This window comes from Procambarus clarkii, chromosome 40, assembly GCF_040958095.1.
Source record: "Procambarus clarkii isolate CNS0578487 chromosome 40, FALCON_Pclarkii_2.0, whole genome shotgun sequence".
Taxonomy (NCBI): domain Eukaryota; kingdom Metazoa; phylum Arthropoda; class Malacostraca; order Decapoda; family Cambaridae; genus Procambarus; species Procambarus clarkii.
Genome location: NC_091189.1, coordinates 10,690,622 through 10,710,048, shown reverse-complemented (window position 1 = coordinate 10,710,048; position 19,427 = coordinate 10,690,622). Strand labels below are relative to the sequence as shown.

The 19,427-nt window shown below is 40.0% G+C and overlaps 1 protein-coding gene across 1 annotated transcript in view; it reads right to left on the bottom strand.

The window, feature by feature from the left end:
• cyst (rho guanine nucleotide exchange factor 18 cysts) overlaps positions 1–19,427 on the bottom strand; it is a gene marked incomplete in the record, with an annotated part of 103,390 nt that overhangs the window by 16,275 nt on the left and 67,688 nt on the right. Inside the window, 6 exon segments of the mRNA XM_069338673.1 lie at positions 915–1,157; positions 1,403–1,507; positions 3,254–3,342; positions 4,092–4,153; positions 7,936–7,995; positions 16,555–16,686. Coding sequence (XP_069194774.1) covers positions 915–1,157; positions 1,403–1,507; positions 3,254–3,342; positions 4,092–4,153; positions 7,936–7,995; positions 16,555–16,686 — 691 coding nt within the window.

Genomic DNA, 19,427 nt, shown 5'->3' with positions numbered 1-19,427 from the left:
ATAAAGCTCTGCAACCCAGCCCCCAGAGGTCAATGCCAACAGGAAAAGAGCCTTAGCAAAACAATCCTGAACCGAAGGGGCCACAATAAACCAAGAAGAGAGATAGGAGAGCACTCTGTCCAAAGACTAGGATGGCTCAGGCAGCGCATGAGCAGGCCGGAGGTGAAACAAGGCACGAGACAGCTTGTGAAATGGCACAGAAGTGACATCTATACCGAAAACAAGCCGCAGCGGCTCCGCCAGCACCGCACGATACGAGAGGACAGTATTTAGCATAAGATGACAGTCCTGGAACAACCACGAGAGAAAGTGACACCACCACCTGAACCGAAAGCGAAGTACTGTACAATGACGAAAAGTCAAAAAGAAACGGAAGGACTGCCAGGATACTTCATACTGCTGCCGAGACGAAGCCCGCAGGTGGGATACCTTTCTGGGTGCCTGACCCGGTCGATGGCAGACATAGAATGCTTCAACCACATGGGAGTTTCTTTAGGCCATTGCTCCCCATGCCTCTCTGAGGGGGGACCAGGTTCTGGCTCGTGGTCCCTGGTAGGCCCACAGAACTCCATACACATGACTGATGCCAAAGTCTGACATTAGCATATCAGCCTAGTAAGCTCCGGGGAGCCAAAGGGGCTTCCCGTCAGAAAAACAAGCATATACTTTTGAATTTGATATAATTTATTATTTAACATTCCATCTGAATTTTTTATTTTTGTAAAATTTCATAAGGTTTTCTCTGAACTAGTAATCCATGCTTTACCTTTGACCCAGAAATTATGTAATAAGGCTGCTTATCCACACAAACATTTTTCTCAAAAACGAATTTAATAGTCACATAGTGACTTAAAAATACAGTAGCTTTTTTTTTATTTCTATAAAAATACAAACAGAATAACTTTTCAACTTACAGCATCTTGGTGTTGTGAGCAAAATTGTCCGTAAGCATCTTTAAGCCCCTGGGCATTATCACCCATGAATTGATCTAGTAAAAGGTCGCCAATTGTTTCTATATACTTGCTGCCTCTTTGTCTTTGTCTTAATCGCCAAAGAAATGAGCAATGAATTGTAATTAGTTCATCCAAACATGGGAATATTTTTTTTATTCTTGACTCTTGCATGTTAAGCTCGCGAGACATTCCCTCTGCAAGTACCTGAAAAGATAAAGAATTATATCAAAGAATAATTCAAAACAACAGCATAGAATAGGCACTTTTTTTGTATATAGATAGGCACATACAAAGGCAAAAACTCTCCACTCAAACTGCATAACCTTGTGAAAAGGAAAAGAAATCAGTCAGAGGTCAAGAAAATCTCCACAGATGATTGATAATATAAAAAATCAAAGTACTTCTTATAACCTAAATTGTTAGCTTGCAACAGAGATTATGGTACTTACTTTCTGCATAACTTTGAGCATATGACAGTGGTGTTTTTCTGTTATTATAAGTTCATGGATGTGCTCTTGCTTCTTCACTTGTTTCTCTGTTAATTTGTCAATTTCCTGAAAGAGTGCAGATAAAAATTAACATTTAGTTTTTATGGGTTTTTGTAAACTTACATTTTATATTATAGTATATTCTTTGTGTTTGCAGGTGAAAATTACAAAGCCTGCAATACTCATATTTTACAGGATATCTTAAAAAAAAAAAAAAAAAACGTAATGGATGTGTTGAATGTAATGAAAGGACTAGAAGAACTTTCAGAACTTCAACCAGGTACAACCCAGATACACACCCTCTGCACAAGAACACATATTCAAATTTATTTGGATACATGCACATGGGGTTCATGCATCTAAAGAAGAGGAAATTGAGGCAGAAACTACACACAACTTCAAAAGCAGATTTGACAAAATCATGAGAAATTTTAAGTTAAGTTGTTCCAGATGTCCTAAAGTGGTGGGCCCAAGGACTAATCCTGATAACCTGCAAGGACTATTAGGTCCTCGTAGGGGGCCTCGTAGCCTGGTGGATAGCGCGCAGGACTCTTAATTCTGTGGCGCGGGTTCGATTCCCGCACGAGGCAGAAACAAATGGGCAAAGTTTCTTTCACCCTGAATGCCCCTGTTACCTAGCAGTAAATAGGTACCTGGGAGTTAGTCAGCTGTCACGGGCTGCTTCCTGGGGGTGGAGGCCTGGTCGAGGACCGGGCCGCGGGGACACTAAAGCCCCGAAATCATCTCAAGATAACCTCAAGATAACCTCAAGATAAGGTAAGGAGATGCCATGTGTATATACACACACACACACACACACACACACACACACACACACACACACACACACACACACACACACGCACTAAGTGAAGTAAATTATGTAGCCCAAAGTAAGAACACTGTACCCTCGATTAAAATAATATCGTGCCAAGAATTACATTGCACTGTTTGAGAAAATATGCTTCACGTTAATGAATAACAGTTCACAAGATGAACTGTTAATCACCATATTAATAAGGGAATGACCAAAATCTGAATTGTACAGTATATGACAATTGATGAGAAGATCTGTTCACCTGGTTTTATGAAGGGTTAGGGTGCTACTTTGGATGACTGCAAGCATGTGGTTGTGTTTGTGTGATATTATACTGTATTTGGAGTGTGAATGATATACTGTACAGTGTAGAGTAACACATGGACGAGTGATGTATATATTTTCCAATGCCTAAAACCTATTTTAATCACATTATTCATCTACACCAAATGAACGTGGGAAATGGGGCAATTGCAATTGTCACCTGCAAAACCAAAGAATATATTTTGCAAAAAATGGATATCTGTACAAATACTGTAGAGTCACTTGAATAATATAATCTGGCATAATTTCAGAAATGATTCACCTGTATTCTTTATAAAATACTGATGTTAAAACAAGCTTTATAATCCAATTTTCCTCAGTTTGGCTTCGGGTTGACAGCACTACTAACATGAAAAAAGTATAATACAGATAAATCAAATGTAAAGTGCTTCATGTCCATATTAAAACAAGTTAACACTTAATAACTACTATACATGTATTTAGTTTATATATACGTATAATACTTAAATGGTTAGTGTGTACAGTATTGCATTTACAAATTTTCATATTTAACAAATAAAATATTTTAACTGAAGTCTAAAACAATATGTCATGTATTAACACACAATATATATATCATTTATTATGATTTAAAAGTACAAGAAGTGCAACACCAGAAAATCTAGAAAAGGAAAATATGTCGTCGTACAGACAATACAGTCAATACTTACATGTTTTTCAACTGTACGAACCCAGAGGTCAGGCTCCTTTTCTAATAATCTCAGCTCTGGATCGGCATCGATGTCATCTAAACTTGGCTCTGTACAAAGTAACAATAACAGTTCAAATTTCTTTAAATCAATGTTTAATGCATCGTGAATTATATTCATATATTTATACCGTTTCTGTTTATAAACAGGCATCAGGTCTTGAAGTGATAACTAGTTTATTTTTTTCAGGAGCTTACTGTTGATCAGCCTCTTTAATCTATTGTAATTATTGATGTTTAATTTGTGTCATAATACGTATTTACTAACATAATTAGGTTTAAGTCAGTGTAGAATAGAGGTAACAAAGCTTTATTTATTTTCCAAGGTGTATTAAAAAGAATTACAAAACAGTATTTATCTATATTAATACTGTGCATAGATGGTTTATCAAAATAATTTTGATAAAAGTTATCCTTTGTCAAAATTATTTGCTGTATTTATACAGTGCTAATATGTAGCAGATACTCAAGTACAGAAATGTAGCTTGAAAGGAGACGTGGCAAAATTACTGAAAGGTTTACTTATTGCTAATTTAATAAACGTGAATTCAAATTAACATAATCTAGGAAATACAAAAAGAGCTCCTTCAGTAGAGTATCTCAGCACAATGTATAACATGACAGCAGATACTTTAAAGCTTAACTCAACATTTACGAAAACAATACATGTACTGTACTATGGTTAACACAAATATTTTAACTAATTGTAACTATTTTCACTTAAGCTTTTTATTCAATAATTTTCAGGAACATAAAAAACTCAAGAAGTACTGTTTAAGACTAAATAAATAAGGCATCACCTGTACCTTCATTACCACCATCATCCAAGGATTCCATAGATGCTGAGTTGACTTCCAGAATACTGCAAAGTGAAATATACAAGTGAATCAAATGTCAATACTTGACAGAACTTTACAAATGCTGGATTCAAGTATGTAAAGGCTTTATTAACAGAAAACAAAATTAACATAAATAAGTCGAGTTCACACAAACACATACGAAGTTCAAATATTAAAACTGTTTGGAAATGAAAATAAACAAAAAATTGTTCTTACTCTAGTTAATTCGTACAATCGTTGTAATTGATTCAAAAATTCAGTTACAGTAGTTTAACACCCTCTGTGTTGTATGTTTATGAAAGTCCTCATTTTAAATCAAATAACAATACATTTAAACTTATTTATTATGGCAGAGTTTTAGCTTAAAATGTTCTATGCCCCTGTAATCATGGGCATCTTCCCTATTGAATTAATGTTTATCTAAGAATTAATTAATAAATTAAATTAATGTACTAATTTACTGGCATATCATCCTTAATTAAACCTGTACAGTATATACTTCTCAGTGTATATACAAACAGAAGTGCTTTACATATAGTAATGAGAAATACACCTCTCATGGTATATACGCAAAAATCGAGATGTACACTTCTTGGTGTTACACTGTATTTCTGTATTTGGTGTACCAAATAGCCAGAGTTGCCTAACAAGCTGAATTTTCATTAAATATTTAATTTTTCCAATTTTTTTTTCTTATGAAATGATAAAGTTTTTTATTTTGATAAAGTTTTCATTGTATTACTGTATATATGATTGCAATTTTATGTTATTTGAGTCAACACTAACAGAAATTTGATCAAACCTAATCTATCCAAACCTGTTTTAACTTAACATAACCATAACTCAGGGGGCCTGACAGCTGAGTGGATAGCGCTTGGGTTTCGTAGTCCTAAGGTTCTGGGTTCGATCTCCGGTGAGGGCGGAAACAAATGGGTAGCGTTGCTTTCACCTAGATGCACCTGTTCACCTAGCGGTAAACAGGTACCTGGTAGTTGAACAGCTGCGACAGGCTACTTCCTGGGGGGGGGGGGGGAAGGGGTAACAAAAAGGAGGCCTGGTCAAGGACCGGGCCTTGGGGATGCTAAGCCCCAAAATCGTCTAAAGGTAACCACAAGATAACCTAATATATTTATGTCAGTAATTCATGTTCCTAATACTGTATAATAGATTATTATTGTTAGAAAAGAACCAATCCGGAAAGAAATATTTGAAAATAATGAAAATCCTTCTGCCTGTTAGGCACATCGAACCTTGCATACTAGGCCAAGAAGTGCACTTCTGGCTATTAGGCTCGACATTGTAAAGGTTAACAAACATTTCAGTGTCTATACATAGGAATGACAAGAAATATTTTTAGTGTGTTTATGTATATTGAAGCACTGATGTTTGCATCTTACAATTTTTTTTTGTTTTATTACAGTGAAATATGGATGTTTCAATACAATTTTCTTGAATTTCCAACAAATTCACTTTTATTATGTATCCCATATTAAAGCATTTACTCTGACATCACAAGTTAGTTTTAAACGCTATCTGAAATGAGAGTATATAGACGTGTTAATTTCTATTTCACGGTATCTGATATGAGACAAACATATTAATCATAAACAATGATTATGGATACTAATCTCATTTCACCACTGAACTGACAAGTCAACCCTGAAACTGTATATATCTCGCATATACCACACTTCCTTCTGTATGGCTATAATAGCACCCTGTTCACCTTGGGTTGAAATGAATTCGAGGTGAGATTAAGTCTACCATCTATCCACGCTAAATATTCAATTGTTGTCTCAAAATGATGGGCGAATCACCTACTCAAGTATGTTCGTGGGTTCGTGCAGTTCGGTAACCAGGCCCTCCACAGGAAGACATTCTGACGTTGGACTACGAACTGGCTTCGCCTCATCGTTGTCAACTTGGTCGCTGATCACCTCAGTGTCTAAGCTGACAGAATTATTGTCATCGTTGTTCTCATTTTGCTTTCTGGATTTGATGGAGTCGCTCCTTTCCTTGTGCTTGGTGAAGAAAGAACTGTATTCCTCTTTGTCTTTACGTTTAATGGATCTGTTGGCTTCATCCTTTTCTTTTCGTTTTAAGGATTTGTTGTGTTCCTTGTGACTGCTGGATTTAACTTGCTTAAAGCTTCTGGATTGTTTTTTCTGTACCTTCTCATTCTCGCTCTTATCTATACCTACTTCACACAAATTTTCAACACTTTTACTTTTATCCGCCATAAAAATTTGAGTTAGGTCATTGAGGCTCCGCGAAATTGTAAATTTGGACCTCAGGGTACCGATCTTACGGTGCGCCATTATGGTCAGTTTTCCTAGCTTTATTCAACAAAGAAATGTCTAGACATAATATTTTCTTTGAATTCCCTAGAGACATTCGCCACTTAACTGTTTACGTTTAAATTATTTATAACAACTCAATATTCTGAGTGTCAGAAATAGCCTAAATCACGTGGCATTTAACCCATTTTACAGTCACTGCACTATTATTTTCTTTACTACATTTTCAAACAAATATTTTCATTTAAATACCCATAATATAATTAAATACCATTCTTTTGTTTGCATTGGTGCGAAGACTCATTCACGGAGTTGCGTTATAATCGATCTTTGGTGAACCATCATATTGCATCCTTTCAAACATGATTCACAATGTTTAGCACCCAACCTTATAGTTTAACAAGCACCACACGTGACACAACTGCAGTAACTGCGACTTTGCAACATGGTTCCGTAGATTACGTTGTTAACCTGTATAAATACGCAGGCCATATTAGTAGATCTAGAAGAACAATAACTTTTCAAACAAGCTGGTGAAAGTGACAGTCAAATGGGCGCGATGTTAACCAGGCCTGCCATTCTGCCTTTAACGAAGGAGCCTGTTCCGTAGTTAACAAAGGAACTCGTTCCGTAGACCCTGCAGACTGAGGTATGCCTGTCGCCCAGGAAACTGGTCCACTCACTAATCAGTGGCACTTAGTGATAGCGCTGGCGACCACAGCTAACCCCACCACCTCTTCACTCTCTTTGTTATCAATGGTCTGTCAATATTCTAGCACACAGGTAACCGATTGTTAATCTAAGGATAAGAAATACGCAACTTGTAAACATAATACACTTGCAATACCCAGCCACACGAAAGCATGGTTTGTAATCGGAAACGAGACTAAACTCTATGACAAGCGAACAAAACATTAGCAACAGTCGATATGCAGATAATATTGTAGATAAGATAAGGATACAGGAGAGTTTAATAATGACGGATGATATATGACAATGTACGAATTCTAGGAATTGTCCATTGTGGGCAAGACGTACGCGTCTCCATCGCAGCAACGCTCAGAATCAATTCCTGTGCACAAGCAAATCTCTAGAAATTCTGATAAATTAATCAAGAGGCATTTTGTTCAAATCTACACACACACTTCAATCTTAATAACACATGATCTTGTGACATTTACGCTCCAGTCTTACCAAGGGAATTATTATTATTACTCGCTGGCCCGACACTGCCTCAGTAATATAAACCGTAGTGCACAGTAGCGAAGCATCTTCACTGATAAGGTCCAAGGATCACATGGCTTGTGTGTTAGGCACACGACCTTCTCCACTGACTCATCTTGCCCCTGCTAGAAACACAGTGTTTGGCCGTATGGAAGTATGGAGAATAACACAGAAGAAATAATGACATACTGTGGTTTCACTGTACAATGGTAACAGTGATAAAGTATAATGGTGATGAGAATGATGATAGTGATGATGGTTACGTAGAGGAAAAGTGTACTTACTTAGCGTCAGCCACATCATGGGGCAGGAGCTCTGCTTCCTTCTCCTCACTCTGTACCTTGCTGTGGGGGAGAGAGGGTAGGGGGCAGAGGGAGGGAGGGAGAGAAACGGGAAAGGCGGGGACGGACCAGGGTATAAGGTGAAGACGTGGAAGGGGAGGGGGCAGCAAAGTTTAGAAATGAAAGGACAGGAAAGGGAGAACCGAGAGGAACAGGGTGCCATGGAAGGGGACACCGAGATAGAAGACACAAGTGATGGGACAGACGAACATCCACACGCGCAGAAGCGAAGCACCAGAAGTAAATAAATGAAAACAGATGTGATAAGAAAAGAAAAAAAAAGGATAAAAGAGCCCAGTAGAGTTTGTGAAGAACAAAATTGAGATTGAACGAAAGATTTTGGGAGGAAATGAAGGAAAAAGAATAAGATAATTAGTTTGTAAATATATATATATATATATATCAGTCAAATTAATATGTAAATACTCTATTTAATAATTCTGGTAAAGCACTTAAACAAGAAAACTAACAAAGTGACCATAAAATAACCACAATATGGAGTGTCAACGTTGTAAACCATTTACAATTATTAATCATCTGGGGAAACTGCTTAATTTACGCGGCGATGGACTCATTTATTAACAATTAGCCAAAATAAAAAAAGTAAATATTCGGACCAAACAGACAATAATGACGTATCCTAATATTTTTTTGTGGATAATTAATTTTTTCTAAATGTTATTCTGCACAAGCCACAGAGGCTTCTAGGTAAACGCCGCGATAACTCCAAACACACACACACACACATAAGTCACCACAACACACGAGTAAGTATAAAATAAACTCACTCCTAAAACAGTATTTACGTCAAAAAAAAAAACACAAACACTAGGTTACAACGCGCCTCTTGTATTGGCGGGAACAACACACCGATACTAAGAGAGCAGCAACATCATCAGGGAGGGTAATACATCAACACACACACACACACAGTCAAACACCAACACCCGAGAAGAGAGAGAGAGAGAGAGAGGTTAGCAACACCAATCAGCAGTGAGGTAGCTTGCAGAGTGGTCCGTATAAGAGTTAAAACATCGTATAAAGTTACTGGAGATTTACTAAACCGGAAAAAAGTAAAAACACATATGTTACTCTGTTCTTTTGGCTAAGCCTCCAAAATACTAGTGAAAATATATATAAATCAATGAAGACCCAAACCGCGCACATCAGAAGACGGAGAAGCGACTATAGACGACGTTTCGGTCCGTCCTGGACCAAGTCATTATCACACAACGTGATGATGGTTCACGACGGACCGAAACGTCGTCGCTTCTCCAGCTTCCGAGTTGTGGTTTGATCATCAGTTTTTCAGCCACGTTATTGTGACTCATCGTCTGCATATATAAAACAATTACATTTATATGAATTATAAATGTTATTAGCAATATATATATATATATATATATATATATATATATATATATATATATATATATATATATATATATATAATGTCGTACCTAGTAGCCAGAACGCACTTCTCAGCCTACTATGCAAGGCTCGATTTGCCTAATAAGCCAAGTTTTCAAGAATTAATATATTTTCTCATTTTTTTTCTTATGAAATGATAAAGCACCCCATTTCATTATGTATGATGTCAATTTTTTTTATTGGAGTTAAAATTAACGTAGATATATGGCCGAACCTAACCAACCCTACCTAACCTAACCTATCTTTATAGGTTAGGTTAGGTAGCCGAAAAAGTTAGGTTAGGTAGGTTAGGTAGTCGAAAAACAATTCATAAAAACTTGACTTATTAGGCAAATCGGGCCTTGCATAGTAGGCTGATAAGTGCGTTCTGGCTACTAGGTACGACATTATATATATATATATATATATATATATATATATATATATATATATATATATATATATATATATATATATATATATATATATATATATGTCGTACCTAGTAGCCAGAATGCACTTACTCAGCCTACTATGCAAGGCCCGATTTGCCTAATAAGCCAAGTTTTCCTGAATTAATATATTTTCTCTAATTTTTTTCTTATGAAATGATAAAGCTACCCATTTCATTATGTATGAGATCAATTTTTTCTTATTAGAGTTAAAATTAACGTAGATATATGACCGACCCTAACCAACCATACCTACCTAACCTAACCTATCTTTATAGGTTAGGTTAGGTTAGGTAGCCGAAAAAGTTAGGTTAGGTTAAGTTAGGTAGGTTATGTATTCGAAAAAAAATTAATTCATGAAAACTTGGCTTATTAGACAAATCGGGCCTTGCATAGTAGGCTGAGAAGTGCGTTCTGGCTACTAGGTACGACATATATATATATATATATATATATATATATATATATATATATATATATATATATATATATATATATATATATATGTCGTACCTAGTAGCCAGAACTCACTTCTCAGCCTACTATGCAAGGCCCGATTTGCCTAATAAGCCAAGTTTTCATGAATTAATGTTTTTTCGTCAGCCTAACCTACCTAACCTAACCTAGCTTTTTTGGCTACCTAACCTAACCTTACCTATATATATAGGTTAGGTTAGGTTAGGTAGGGTTGGTTAGGTTCGGTCATATATCTACGTTAATTTTAACTCCAATAAAAAAAATTGACCTCATACATAGTGAAAAGGGTAGCTTTATCATTTCATAAGAAAAAAATTATAGTAAATATAATAATTCAGGAAAACTTGGCTTATTAGGCAAATCGGGCCTTGAATAGTAGGCTGAGAAGTGAGTTCTGGCTACTAGGTACGACATATATATATATATATATATATATATATATATATATATATATATATATATATATATATGACAATGTCAGACCACGGAGGAAAAATGAAACAGGAATTTCCTTAAGTACTTTCGTATATTAATACATCTTCAGAAGGAGTCACTCCTTCTGAAGATGTATTAATATACGAAAGTACTTAAGGAAATTCCTGTTTCATTTTTCCTCCGTGGTCTGACATTGTCACATTTTTAATCACGTGTTTATTTTCGTGATATACACACACACACACACACATATATATATATATATATATATATATATATATATATATATATATATATATATATATATATATATATATATATATATATATATATATATAATTCTCTGAGAGAGAGAGAGAGAGAGAGAGAGAGAGAGAGAGAGAGAGAGAGAGAGAGAGAGAGAGAGAGAGAGAGAGAGAGAGAGAGAGAGAGACAGAGAGAGACAGACAGTACGATATATCAAGTTTAAGGTGGAAGAGTCACATCAATATTTAACAAAGGTTCCGGATGCGTTTAGTTTGGGTGTTAATGGCCACTGCAGACAGAAAATAACACCAAGGGAGAAACCACAACAAATGGGTAAGTATAATATAACAACGAATTTTCATAACGATACGATACTGAAGAACGTATTGCAACTTGAAAACAAAATAATATTAACGGGTAACAAGGAGAAACTGTAAGTACCATAGACACCTAAGGTAACCATAAGGATCAGGGTGAGTACAACAGGAGCCTACGGTAACAATAGGGAGGAGGGTATTATAAGTACAATGGAAAACTACGGTAACCATAAGGAATCAGGGGGAAATTATAAAAGAACATTATGACAACTTGTCGAAACACGGCAGGGATGAGAACGCCCATGGCAACCCGAGGCCACACATACAACACAACAGTGGGGAGCACTTATGGCAACTACAGGGACACGAGAGTTCACTACAGTAGGCAGTGAACTTCCTACGGGAGGTAGTTCACTACAGTAGGCAGTGAACTTCCTACGGGAGGTAGTTCACTACAGTAGGCAGTGAACTTCCTACGGGAGGTAGTTCACTACAGTAGGCAGTGAACTTCCTACGGGAGGTAGTTCACTACAGTAGGCAGTGAACTACCTACAGGAATTGGTGGTTGTCCTGCCTACGACGCCCACAATAACTAGAGGGGGGAAAAAATGGTATAGGGGTGCACACAGTTATAGAAAATATCTATTTTCTGATAGCTTTTAGATTATATCTAAAATGACAGCACGTTAAGACAAACAATTAACACCAATATTCTTAGTATTTTCTTAAGCATAACATTTGTGTAGTTTATAATGCAATTAAAAAAAAAAGCATTTTATTGAACTCTTAACCCATTTTCTTCAGCGACATTAATATTTAAATTGAGACAGAAGAACACGCGTCAGTACATAAATTCAGACTAGAAATAAAGAAATAATAACAAGGAAATAAGTCTGTCAGTCTCCACAAATAATGGGTATCCACCCCATCCTCCTGTTCAGATAGCACTTTTTTACAACTATATGAACACATTGGACGTAATGAACGTAATGAATTGACGTAATGACGTAATTCATTGACGTAATGAACAATTTTATAGTAGAATTGGGTCCTATTCCCTTTATAAAGAGTTTTAAGAGTCCGGAAAATATGAAGCTAAAAACCAAATTTAAATATTCCTTGGCCTAGTATGGGACATAAAGTATATGTACTTTGTTAGGCCTAAGGTAGCCTGTATTAGGCCTAGGATGGTTAGGTTTGGCTAGTTATATTTACAACATACTTTTACCACGTCGTCCAAATTTGACAGTGCCGAATTCTACTTTCTAACTGTCCATTTACGGCAATATACGTAAGATGATCCATACCGTTACTATAAGCACTGTCTAAACGGGAGGACGGGCTGGCTAAACTGGACTACTGGAGGACGGGATGGCTAAACTGGACTACTGGAGGACGGGTTGGCTAAACTGGACTACTGGAGGACGGGTTGGCTAAACTGGACTACTGGAGGACGGGTTGGCTAAACTGGACTACTGGAGGACGGGTTGGCTAAACGGGACTACTGGAGGACGGGTTGGCTAAACTGGACTACTGGAGGACGGGTTGGCTAAACTGGACTACTGGAGGACGGGTTGGCTAAACGGGAAAACGGGCTGGCTAGACGGGAGGATAGGCTACAATATGACGGGAGGACGGGCTGCAGGATGCGCCAGAAGCCTTGGGCCGCGTCGTCCCACACCAGGTCCTGTCGTTCGGGTCTCGCCCGCGGCGTTTATGCACACACAGCCCGCTGGGAGTCGTGTTCCCATAACGACGTGGCAGGTCACCGGCTCTCCGGAATATTCCGGAGTCACGTTGTACCTCGGAATATTCTCCGGAATATTCCGAGGTACGACGTGACCTACTGCGTCGTACCTCGAGGTGTAAACACTGTGTGGTGCACTGGAATTAGTCTTGCTACAGGGAATTTGTAAGGATATATAAATTCCGCCTACTTGCTTAACCTATTCAAAAACTTACGTCTCCACCACCGCAGGTCCGTTGGAGAGCCGCCCTCTCCCTCTCTTACTCACTCGCTCTCTCCCCACCAATCACTTTCCTGGCCACACACAAAAGCAACGTCCATTCAACAAGCAAGTGTTTTATTTCACTTTAACGCGTTCATTTGTGAAACTAATGGCTAATATTGAAAAGTTGTGCAGCGTGAAGAGCAGACACACCAGCTCTGCACCAGCAGGAGAGCTCACTGGCACTCTAATGGTAGTAAACACACTCCTTTTACTCTTACATGGCACAGTACATATACTCCCCATACTCACACATGGCACACTACACTTCAAAATCACGGTGATCTATCCCTCATCTTGTTTAATATATTACAGCGCTCTCCCTCCCCTTTACATATGATAGTCTCTCTCTCTCTCTCTCTCTCTCTCTCTCTCTCTCTCTCTCTCTCTCTCTCTTCCTATCTCTACCACCAGACTCTCCTCTCAGGGGGCGTTACCGGACAGTCTGTTTACTCGTAATCGGCAGTCAAGTCGCTGCTTCAAACACAACCACACGAGCGTTTAAGCTTCGGTCAGCACCAACTATTCTGTGCTGACTATAACAACAGAGCATAATAACTGTATACCCATACTTGAGCTACCCGTGTGTATAACCACTGTCATTGTTACGAAACGTCATGGGACCAACTACCCAGCTTGGGGGCACCGTAATTAATGATCATCTTGGGCAGCTAATATCTTGCACAAGAAGAAAACTAAGAATTGGGAAATAAATTGCAATAAATGCTAGTCTAGACAACACAAGAGCATACAGACAACAAAAAAGTTACTATAACAAGGATTACGCTGCAGGGGAAAAACTCAAATGAGAAACAGAGGACGAGAAAGAAACATGGGATTAAGAAGAAACAAAGGATAAGTAACATGGGGGACAAGGGAGAAACAAAGGACAAGACAGATACAAAGAACAGGCGAGAAGCAAAGATCAGATGAGAAACCTAGCAAAAAAAGTGAGAAAGAAAAGAACAAATAAGAAAAGAAAGAACTCTAAGCCGTACAGAATGTCCAGCAAACAAAGTGATGTCTACTCTTTGTTCATCAGTGGTACAGTTAACAATATTAATGGAACAACAGTGTAAGAACATATATATTATATATATATATATATATATATATATATATATATATATATATATATATATATATATATATATATTATATATATATATATATATATATATATATATATATATATATATATATTATACAAACATCACACACAACAGAGAAAATAGTGAGTAGATAGCTTCCCATCCTACGCATGCAGAAAGTTGCATATATATATGCACTAAGACCGGCAAATACTGCTGTAACAAGACCACTTTAGACCTCCGGAATTAAAATTGCAAAACAATGGAAGCTTAACCACGATGGCAACATTCACCAAGAAATAAAAAAAAAAAAATCCGGCAAAACATATTAACAAGAAAAAATAAAGATGCATTTGCATTAGCACAAGCATTCATAAAACGGTATTCCATTGCAAACATCTTCGTAATTAATTCCATCAAAGCTATTTAAACAATTAAAACAAAGTAACGACGAGAATAAAAACATGGAACACCAAGAGACAACACTGATCGACATAGATGTAAACACATTACAGGTGAGCAACACGTGACCAGCTGGCGCGGCAGGTGTTGCCCTGTCAGGCAGGAAGAACACCCTCCTGAAGCACCATCAGGCAGGAAGAACACCCTCCTGAAGCACCATCAGGCAGGAAGAACACCCTCCTGAAGCACCGTCAGGCAGGAAGAACATCCTCCTGAAGCACCGTCAGGCAGGAAGAACATCCTCCTGAAGCACCTTCAGGCAGGAAGAACATCCTCCTGAAGCACCGTCAGGCAGGAAGAACACCCTCCTGAAGCACCGTCAGGCAGGAAGAACACCCTCCTGAAGCACCGTCAGGCAGGAAGAACACCCTCCTGAAGCACCGTCAGGCAGGAAGAACATCCTCCTGAAGCACCGTCAGGTAGGAAGAACATCCTCCTGAAGCACCGTCAGGCAGGAAGAACATCCTCCTGAAGCACCGTCAGACAGGAAGAACTTCCTCCCGAAGCATTGACAGGCAGTATACATCCTTCAGGAAGGGGCTTCTTCGGGGCAGTAGTCGTCCTGGATAAATTATCCACGAAACAGAATGCCCCACAAAAACACCCATCCTTCAAGTATAACGTTCTTCCAGGTAGCAAGTCTTTCGAGGGAGTTTGTGCTCTTCAAGCAGGACGCGTGTTGCTCGCCCGCGGTGACACCATCTTCACCACCCTTCTCACAACCACACATCCTGCGTCTAATACCCTTTTAATATTGTCAGGGTAGCATCGCATAAGACGATGTGTGCGCGCGTCTTATGCGCTCGTATGAAGTGAATAATTTACAACTACAAGTTTCTTTACCACGTTATCACGAGCACGAATGAGCGCATGCAATCCACCGATCTTTAAATGGGGGGTCGAGCTAGCATCCTCTTAGTTATAACGTAGGCTCAACACTTTTTGGTCCATGTGGGCGTAACAGAATTGAAATGCCAAAGCGAATTTGTGCCCATGTTTCCAGCCTAATGTAGGGCACAAATGAGCATCGGCGTATCACCAATCGTTGTGTACTGCCATGGGAGACGGCTACCATGGGGGACGGCTACCATGGGGGAAGGCAACCATAGGAGACGGCTACCATGGGAGAAGGCTACCATGGGGGAAGGCTACCATGGGGGAAGGCTACCATGGGGGAGGAAGCATTGACCTACCTCACAACTGAGAGGACGTCTAGAGCTCTGTATTAATTTATCACATTTCTGAATACATAAGCAAACTTTTCCAGTTCTAAAGCTTATATTAACAAATTATAAACAAATCTGCACACATTTTTCTTTAATACGTGTGCTCGTCATAGCGGAATTGTCAGTTCCATAATTCTTTTTTTTTATTTTTAATTTTTTACGAAAACAAATCTATTAACTGAAGAAAAAAAATCCGCGGTTGTGTAGAATGGGGGTGTTGAAGTGGGTGTGTTGTGTGGTGAGCAGGTGTGGTGGTGGGGGACACACACACACACACCTGCTGATGATGATGAAGGCCGTGCACACATCCATGACTGATGCAGCTCACTACCTCTACACTAAAGGATGGCAGGCAGACTGAGGACCTATAGGGGGCTGCTAGGGCAGGTATGGGCGTGCGGACTGACTGACGGGAGGGTGCAGCGCCGCTGACTTACTTGACTCCCAACTTTGTAGCCACTCGCTTCCACTGGGAGAAGCCGGAGAGTCTACGGACGGGGCTGGACACACAGCCACTGTTGGGGCGGGCCGGGGGGTTAGCGGGCCGAGCGGGCCAGGACACGCAGCCACTGTTGGGGTGGGCCGGGGGGAGGGGGGGTTAGCGGGCCGAGCGGGCCAAGACGCCATTAGGGGAGTCTCGCAACCCACCTTACCGCACCATAACCCACCAACCAACCTCACTCTACGCCCCATCACTAGATGGAGCACCAACGCCAAGCTCTACTACAACGCTATCAAAAGACTAGCCAAGGCGTTATCTCTCATATGCGTTATCCCTACAACTGTAACGCTGCTTTATTTCAGACACAAGCATTACAGTTACAAAATGGCAAATGTTCGCACAGAACTGTTAATTTCAACATTGTGAGGATTCAAGGTGTTAAAATGTGAAGCTGTGTAGCAGTATTCCCAGCTGCTGAGTCCGGAGCTAAACTATCAACAAGCCTCACACAAACCAACATTAAAAGCCCTGGGTTCTCCTTACTTATTTGTCTATTCTGGCTGTAAAACCTATCCCATGAGGGAATACTTTATTATTATTGAAAAAAAAAATTGTTTCATTACATGCACAAACACTTATTTAGAAAGGAGTTGATTATTTGAAATTAGTTATATGGAAATTAGTATAACCACAAATTAGAAGAAAAACATAAAAGGGAAGTGCGGGTTGGAAGATGAAGTTATATAGCAGCAATGTCCCGGGTCTAGCCTAGCCTGTGCTCTGAGCGTCCCGGGTCTAGCCTAGCCTTTGCTCTGAGCGTCCCGGGTCTAGCCTAGCCTGTGCTCTGAGCGTCCCGGGTCTAGCCTAGCCTGTGCTCTGAGCGTCCCGGGTCTAGCCTAGCCTGTGCTCTGAGCGTCCCGGGTCTAGCCTAGCCTGTGCTCTGAGCGTCCCGGGTCTAGCCTAGCCTGTGCTCTGAGCGTCCCGGGTCTAGCCTAGCCTGTGCTCTGAGCGTCCCGGGTCTAGCCTAGCCTGTGCTCTGAGCGTCCCGGGTCTAGCCTAGCCTGTGCTCTGAGCGTCCCGGGTCTAGCCTAGCCTGTGCTCTGAGCGTCCCGGGTCTAGCCTAGCCTGTGCTCTGAGCGTCCCGGGTCTAGCCTAGCCTGTGCTCTGAGCGTCCCGGGTCTAGCCTAGCCTGTGCTCTGAGCGTCCCGGGTCTAGCCTAGCCTGTGCTCTAGCCTAGCTTGTGCTCTGAGCGTGCTCCTTGTAGAGGGGCAGACGGGCATTAAGCTGACCCTCAAGTGGTCTTGCCTCAATGTGTAGGTGTACTCAACTTACGCTTACGGGGGTCGAGCCTCGGCTCTTTGGTCCCGCCTCTCAAGCGTCAATAAACTGGTGTACAGGTTCCTGAGCCTATTGGGCTCTTTCATATCTACATTTGAAACTGTGTATGGAGTTTGCCTTCACCACACATTTCTTCCTAATGCCTTCCAATTGTTAACTACTCTGACAAAATTCCTTGTAATGCCTCTGTGGCTCATTTGGGGGCAAAGTTTCCACCTGAGTCCCCCCCTCATGTCCGTGTTCCACCCATGCTATATAGTGTATCTAGATCTACTCTGCCAGTTCCCCTGAGAAGTTTGTAGGTGGTGATCATGTCTTCCTTAACTCTTCTGTCTTTCAGTGCCGTGAGATTTAATTCTAGTAGCCTTTCCTTGTAATTAATACCTCTCAGAACCGGGACTAGTCTGGTGTGAGCGCGCGAGTGTGTATTTACTATTTGTGCCTGCACAATCGAGCCAATAGCTCTTGGACCCCGCCTTTCTAACCAATCTATTTTTCTCCTATAATGTCTACTACATGTATTTCTCTAACACACGCACACACACACACACACCCCAGGAAGTAGTCCGTATCAGATCTGTAACTGCCAGGTACCTATTTACTGCAAGGTGAACAGCTGCATCAGGGTGAAAGAAACTGTCCATTTATTTCCGCCTCCGCCAAGAAATGAATATGTATGTATGTATGTGTGTGTGTGTGTGTGTGTGTGTGTGTTTTCGGGGAGGCGGAAGGTACAGCTTGCTACCAAGTGTGACTTGCCGTCCACTCAGCTCACCGCCAGACAAGCCGTCCACCACGCGCCTCTCACCAACATGTTCCCACTTGATGCTAGACAACATCACTTTGACACATATATACTCCGTAAGTTGGCCAAGCTATCGAGGACTTGAAGCACGCGTGTGTACAGCCCAGTCACACACAGGAGGAAGTCTGCTTGCCCGGGCTGCTAGAACTGTTACTGGGATCCAGCGTTTTCCTCACTACCGTTACCGCCTTGTAACGGTAAGGGTATTCGACGCAACATTGTAACAAGAAGCGTCATGGGGGATCCTAGGGGGCTGCCGCACCCTGAGGTTCATGTATGAGCTCATATGTTAGGACGAACGAGGCAATTTGCCAAGCACATGTAACAAGATGTGCTTCTTAACTCAGAATTATTCAAAGGCCTTTGATGGTGTACCTGGCACTGGGACGTAGATGAAACAAAGAGTTGTGTGTCCTGTACATGGTTCAAGGCTGTGTGTTATTTGGTTTTACCCTTCATGTCTGTTTCATGTTCCCCTGTCTGTTCTTTCTTGCCCTTATTTTGCATGTTTATCTTATAAATAAAAAAAAAACTCCAGCTCAATGGGGCTGTTAATTAATTAAGTATGCAACAATCTTCCACCCTAGACAACACTGTCTTAAAATTATCATCCTTGGTCTAGTATCTTCTGTTTGAAAGGATCTGTTATCCAACCTGTCATTTCCTTGCAGTTGTAACAACTATTTTGCTAAGCTCTTCTAAAGTAAGCTCTTCCGACATGCTAA